Below are 6,506 nucleotides of genomic sequence, written 5' to 3'. Positions count from 1 at the left end.
ACTATACACGAGAATAGCAAAATTCCAAACAACAACGACTAGTCGATACCTCATTTGGAGTGATTACTTTGGAACTGGACCCGGGCCGGACATGGCCAGCGTCGCTTGACTGTCGTCGCAACGAGGCTTCCCAGCGCGCGCAGCCAATCGCGGCGCGAGTGAGTGAGCGAGCGACCGAGTCAAGCGGGATAGAGTGTCAAAGGTCTTCCTGACACGGAGCATAACGCGCGACTCCCTCTTCAACTTTCAACGACGACTTTCAAAGATACCTTTAGTCAATTGTCAATCCTGCAGACACTCACTTTGACGTTTAGTAGTTGAAGGAAGCCATACCTGGCTGGCCCACATACTACGACCTCGTGGTCCCCAGCCATGTCTACATCTGAGTTGACCACTGCAAACGAAGGTGGCTTCGGATCTGTGAAGCAAAACGTGATAAAGGCTTCTGGATGAGTGCACAAATTGCATGATCGGGGTGCTAGACACTCGTAACACTCTCTGGGGATTTATATTGTGGTGGAGTGCGCAGGGGATGAGGATTTCCCAACTCTGAGATTTATCGTTTCTGACGAGGATCGTGATCGGGTTTGCGGGAGCTAGGAGAGGGTGGTAATCGGGTGTTTCGTTTTTTGAGTGTGGGATTTGGTGGAGCGACAGGATGGAGTTCAATCAGTTGGTTTCGGTCGCTGCGGTGGTGGTTGTCCTCGGGGCGTCGCTTGTATTTCTGAGGTTGTTTACGAAGAAGAAGCTGAACCTGCCGCCCAGTCCGAAAGGGAGGATGCCTATAATTGGTCATCTGCATCTGATGGACGACAACGAGGCCGCGCACCGGACGTTTGCGAGGATTAGCGAGCAGAATGGTCCTCTGACGATGATTTACATGGGTAATAAGCCCACACTTCTGGTCAGCACCGCGGCGATGGCCGAGCAGGTGCTCAAGCACAACGACCAGGCCTTCGCGTCTCGCCCCTTCATCACCGCTGGGAAGACTCTGGGCTTCGACTTCAAGAGCATCGTCTTCGCCCCCTTCGGAAACTACTACAGGCGCCTCCGTCGTATCTACACCGTAGAGCTGCTTTCTCCCAAGCGTGTGGCTCTCTCTCAGGTACAGATTCTTGCGGAACTTACATAATTCAACATCAGTCTAGATACTGAATTGACATCAACGAGGGGACCCTTCCAGTTTCACTAGTGAAAGTAATACTCTGTTCCAAAGCTAATTACTTAAGAAATCCATCTATATCATTGCAAAATGAAGTTCACAGTGCAGGTTTCTCTCCTTGCAATTCTCTGTACAGACTCGGTTCTCTACCTCTGTGGGCTAATTGTACTCTCTCTTGGGTCTATCAATTAGAGTTTGGATCAAGTTCTTGCTTGAGGTTCAGAACGTCTAAGCCTAAGATTCCTTTTTCCCCTTGAATATCATCTTGCAGGTACTGAGGCAGCATGAGATAAAGCACGTGATAAACAGCGTGCTAGCCGAAAACCAAGCCGAAGGACGTGTGAACATGACCTCTATTTTACAAGAGATGGGCATTGATAATTTAGTAAGGATGATATTCGCAAAGCCACACATGGGCGCCACGGAGTGTCTCACCAAGGAGGAGATGGCAACATTGAAAAGTGTGGTGAAAGAGGCTGTTAACTTAGCCGGCGTCATCTACGTGGGCGACTTCATCCCCTTGCTTGACATTTACGACTTCACGGGCTACAAGAAGAAAACCAACAAGCTAGCGGCAAAGATGCTCGACATCGCAACCCAGTTGATTGAGAAGCACAAATCTGACGCAGGAACTGGCGTTGATAACGATAAACTAAACCTGGTAGACATTCTATTATCTCAGAAAGGAGAAGATCAATTGCCTCCCCATGCGATGGCTGGCATTCTCTTTGTAAGTTGTCTGGAGACCCACCTTCACAGCACTTAGATTTTCGCAGGCACTTCGAACTGTTCAGAATTAGAGCAAATTTTTTTAGGATTGATGGATTAACATTGATGTTCTCATCGTTGGCAGGATTTCATCATCGCCGGCAGCGACACAACCTCCGTTTCCATCGAGTGGGCAATCGCGGAGCTTCTGCACTACCCTCACTACTTGAAACGAGCTCAGGAGGAGATCGACCAAGTTGTGGGCAAAGAGAGGCTCGTCACCGAACAGGATATCAAGCACATGCCCTTCCTTCAAGCCGTGGTGAAGGAGCTCTTCCGGCTCCACCCTGCGGCGCCATTGGGCATTCCCCATTGCAACATGGAAGAAACGAAGCTTGCAGGCTATGACATCCCCGCCAAGACCACGGTGATGATGAACCTTTGGGCCATTGGCCGAGATCCTGCGCACTGGGATGACGCTCTAGAATTCAAGCCAGAAAGGTTCCTCAACAAAGACATTACATTAATGGGGCGTGATTTCCACTTAATCCCGTTCTCAGTTGGACGGCGGCAGTGCCCGGGTGCCGGCCTTGGCCTGGCAGTGGTCCAGCTTGCAGTCGCAAGTCTTCTTCATGGATTCGAATGGAGCACGTACAACCAGAAGCCGGAAGAGATCGACATGCGGGAGAAGCCTGGGCTCGTGACTCCTCGAAAGTCCGATCTAATAGTTACTGCCGTTCCGCGCTTGCCCCTCCATGTCTACCAAGGAGACAAGAATGGCGTTCAAAACGGCCACTAATCTAGTCTAGATAGCATTCCAAACAAGCTTCGTCAGATGTAGCTTTGGTGCTGCCACCTACTGCAAGTGCTCATCTTAATTTTAAGGTCATCTCCGTCCTAAGCCGATTCTTTGTCAAATTTTGGTACCGTCCCATTCAGGAAATCATGTTACATTTTAGAGGGACTGGCAGTTGGGGGTACGTAGAGATAAGCGTTACCGATAGGGACCGAACATTTTACAGGCCACCAAACTCGGCGAGTCTTAGGTGTGCATCATGTTCAGAAGTCTCGAGTTGGAATCATAGCTTAAATTTTCGTAGAATGGTGACTGAATTATTTGCTGCTGGACCAGAACTGTATAGAAAGTCTTTAAAGAATTAGTATATTCTCACGACTTTCGTCCCCTGTGTTCGAACTTGGGTATATGGAGTGTTCTAAGTTGGAGTGCAAAGTTCTCTCCATCTGAGAAGACACAGTGTGAACGGGGGTTGTCCGGTCGGAATATTCAGTGGCTATCTTTTGAGCATATTCTCTTTTTGTTGTTAAGTGTTATAAAGAGCATTCCGAGCTGCAAATGGTCTCCAAAGAGATGGAGTGCGTGGGCTCAAAGTATCGTTTTCCTGAAATGTTACAACTTTGAATAGTTCTTACAAGTACTTCGCCAGGAATTTGCTAGACAAAGTGTGATATATAGGCATCTTCATTTGGCCAGTAGCCAAAATTTGACACCCGCCAGTAGCAACGAAAGGCGCCTACCCTTTGTGACGAGGTAGAATCATGGGGTTGTTTCTGAAAGTGTATATGAGCAGCTTCACCATCCCAAATATCTGAGTTTGACAAGATTGTTCATGGTGACACGGATGTAGTGGTTGTGTAATTAGATTCAAAGTTAAATGCACAGTTAAATATTCAAGAATGTCATCGAATTTTTCCAAGATTCACTGTCGTACGAATCTATCCCAAAATGTATGCGTAGTGACGAGGAACTTTTGTGTACAGGTAAAAGATATGCGGATTTTACTCAAATACAAGTGTTGATTGAAATTTACACCCATGCCATGGGGCTATATACTGGAGTACAAAAAAAGAAAAAATGCTATGTAATGAAACATTCATGTGGATTGTAGCTAGCTGCACAAAACTGACAGCCGTCATTGTCGTGGGATGAATCCCGGTGGTTAACAGCAGACAACCCTTTCCACACTAACCTGCAAAATTCGAACACTATCGTTGGTGTATGAATTGGGAGCACTGCAAACTGGTCTTTAGGTTTAATTAATTCAATTCATGTGGAAGTGCTACAGAAATCATCCTTCCAGTGAACGGTGGCTTACCGTTGCGGGGGCTGGGCAGAGCAAGCTCCACTGTCAGTACTTGTAGATCAAGACTTGGTGGACTAATAACAGGCAGACGGTGATGTTCGTACGGCCCGTGCGTGGTATGTCAAAATTGGTCAGGCTTTAGGACTAAAAATGAAATGCACTCAGTTAGAAATGATTCCTCAATATGTACATTTAGCAACTCATCCCGTACCATCGAACGTCAATGCCGACAGCATCTGGAGCTCACTGACCCACACCTGCAATGGGGGTGGTGGTGTGACCCAATTTGCACGGGCGCTCAACCTCCCAGCATAGTTTTGGTCCTTTTGCCAAAATCGGAGTGTAAGCTTCTAATTTATCGAGTAACTCACTTGCAGTTGGTGCAGATACAACGATGCTTCTAGATGAACTGTCAAAGAACTCCTCCTCCATTTGCTTGTCGAAAAAAGTAAGCAGTGTGTCATAGAAGCCGTCCACGTTGAGGAGTCCCACCTGCATTAAAATTATTTATATATATATGTATATATATATTTCAGATTAGCTCGCTCAAAATACTTTACACTGTCAGGTCCCTGACAACCCGCTGTTAACTCCATTTTCTGTGCAAACCAGTCAAGTCGTGGCATAGAAAGGCACTGTACCGGCTTCCTGTGAATGCCCAACTGGTTCCATGTTATAACCTCGACGAGCTCTTCCAAAGTCCCATAACCACCTGCAAATCATAACCATCAATCAGTACTTCGATTACCGTTTTATTAATAGATGGTGAACCTTCTTGCCCACGAAATGTGTAAATTCTCATTCCATAGAATATTGGCAGAAAATCAATCACCTGGAAGGGCAATGAAAGCATCCGCTTGACGGGCCATCTCGGCTTTCCTTGAATGCATATCCGGAACCGCTATAAGTTCTCCCACAGTATTTCCCGTAAGCTCTTTTCCAATCAATGCTTTGGGAATAACACTGCATTCATATAGACAACAGAGTTCTTACCTTGACGCCCATGAAGAGGGAAGTACTGGAAGAAAGTGTATGAAGGCGAAGGGAAACGAATTTGTCCCATGCGTGCTGACATGATGCGGTAATAATCTAATTAATAGAACAGGATTTAAGTCAAAGATTAACGACCCGCCACAACTAAAGAAGAACAGCATCGGAGACATTTGGCGGGGCACGAATGTTTGTCAATTTATCGATTTTCGATTGTCAAAGAAAGACTACAGCTTCAACCACCCATATCTAGAGACAGCATTGCGATAACATGTCCGTGACAATCCCCTGAATGCCAGGTGCAGGTGCTCACCCACACACTTGACCACCACCGGCTTTTACAGTCTGTGCGACTTGGCCCATCAGTCCAATACTACCTCCGCCATAAACCAAATCAATCTTTCGATTCACCTGCCCAATCAGTATTCGGTGTTAAATTGCCGACCAAACGTCTAAAATAAGAGGATTCCACCTGTAAATGCGAAAACAATGCAACTTTTGCCACTCTCTCAGAAACCTGAGAATAATGCAACGTGGGCAAAACACACCAGACTAAAGACAAGCAACCTCCTGGCCAATGTCCAAACAGTGCTGAACAAAGCTTCAACTCATGAATTTACCCAACATACGAAGAACGAAACCCACTGCAGCGTTAGTCACAGCATACCAGTTCGCGGCCAAGGTTGAGAGCCTCGTTACTGAACACGCCCTTCTTGCCACTGCTACTACCGCAGAAGACACAGATCTTCTTGAACCGCTTGGAAGGAAACATAATTTTCTCCGCGTAATGAACCACCATAGGTGCGACAATCTCCTGATCCTGGATGGCACCCATGACGCTACTTCTCCAACACTCACACCGGAATCCTTAAGTTCTTTCTCCCACAACGGCTCCGGATTCAAACCGAAGAACGCAGTTTGCCGCCTTCTCCAATGCAAGAACGTTCCCAAATCCTACCAGATTCTCAACCCCTGCGACCGAATTCTAAACATAAACACACACAAACACACACACACACACACCCAAACTCCTCTAGCGCTAAGAAATAACCACCGTGTAATGCAGAACCAGCTGAAAGAGACGAACACGTAGAACTCGGGAACAGAAATCCGCCACGAGAGAGCGCGAAACCTGCTGCAAGAGGGGGCGATGAGAGACACTGAGGACTAGATGGTGGCGGGCGGTGGTGCAATATATAGACTGCTAGCGGCGGGGTTCGTCCATCGATAGAGGAGTGCGGACCCGGTCGCCGACCGATCTCGCCGTGGCGTGCGAGCGGACGACCAGCGCGACGAGGGAGCGGGCGGCGCGACATCCGAGGCCATTCAAAGGGAGAGCAGCAGCCAGCCACTGTCGTTATTATGTTTGTTTGCATGAGAGAGAGAGAGCGAGAGCAAGAGCCATGTTTGTTTGCGAAGGGATAAGCTACTGTGGATGGAAGTTACAACAGCATTGAGTATCATATGAGGATACTCTCTCTCTCTCTCTCTCTCTCTCTCGATTCTTCTTTGCAATCTTGTAGATTAGGAACCCAACTTCCGTG

At 47.4% G+C, this 6,506-nt stretch overlaps 2 protein-coding genes across 2 annotated transcripts; one reads left to right on the top strand and one right to left on the bottom strand.

Moving 5' to 3' along the window:
- The first annotated feature begins 477 nt into the window (after window positions 1-477).
- On the top strand, window positions 478-3,044 carry LOC112289701 (cytochrome P450 782C2b). Its single transcript, XM_024535168.3, has 3 exons — window positions 478-1,105; window positions 1,434-1,892; window positions 2,016-3,044. The coding sequence occupies exons 1-3, from the start codon at window positions 659-661 to the stop codon at window positions 2,667-2,669; spliced, it is 1,560 nt and encodes a 519-aa protein (XP_024390936.1). The 5' UTR covers window positions 478-658; the 3' UTR covers window positions 2,670-3,044.
- Window positions 3,045-3,637: 593 nt separating this feature from the next.
- LOC112289702 (putative cytokinin riboside 5'-monophosphate phosphoribohydrolase LOGL10) lies at window positions 3,638-6,290 on the bottom strand. The gene is made up of 6 exons (XM_073537770.1): window positions 5,630-6,290; window positions 5,276-5,373; window positions 4,805-4,935; window positions 4,614-4,684; window positions 3,985-4,464; window positions 3,638-3,858 (listed from the first exon to the last, which is right to left on the bottom strand). Exons 1-5 carry the CDS (start codon window positions 5,795-5,797, stop codon window positions 4,216-4,218), a joined length of 717 nt encoding a protein of 238 aa, XP_073393871.1. The 5' UTR covers window positions 5,798-6,290; the 3' UTR covers window positions 3,638-3,858; window positions 3,985-4,215.
- Window positions 6,291-6,506: the final 216 nt, after the last annotated feature.

Source organism: Physcomitrium patens, chromosome 12, assembly GCF_059467195.1.
Source record: "Physcomitrium patens ecotype Gransden chromosome 12, ASM5946719v1, whole genome shotgun sequence".
NCBI classification, from domain to species: domain Eukaryota; kingdom Viridiplantae; phylum Streptophyta; class Bryopsida; order Funariales; family Funariaceae; genus Physcomitrium; species Physcomitrium patens.
Note: the sequence above shows the minus strand (reverse complement) of the source record. Positions and strands in the feature narration are given on the sequence as shown.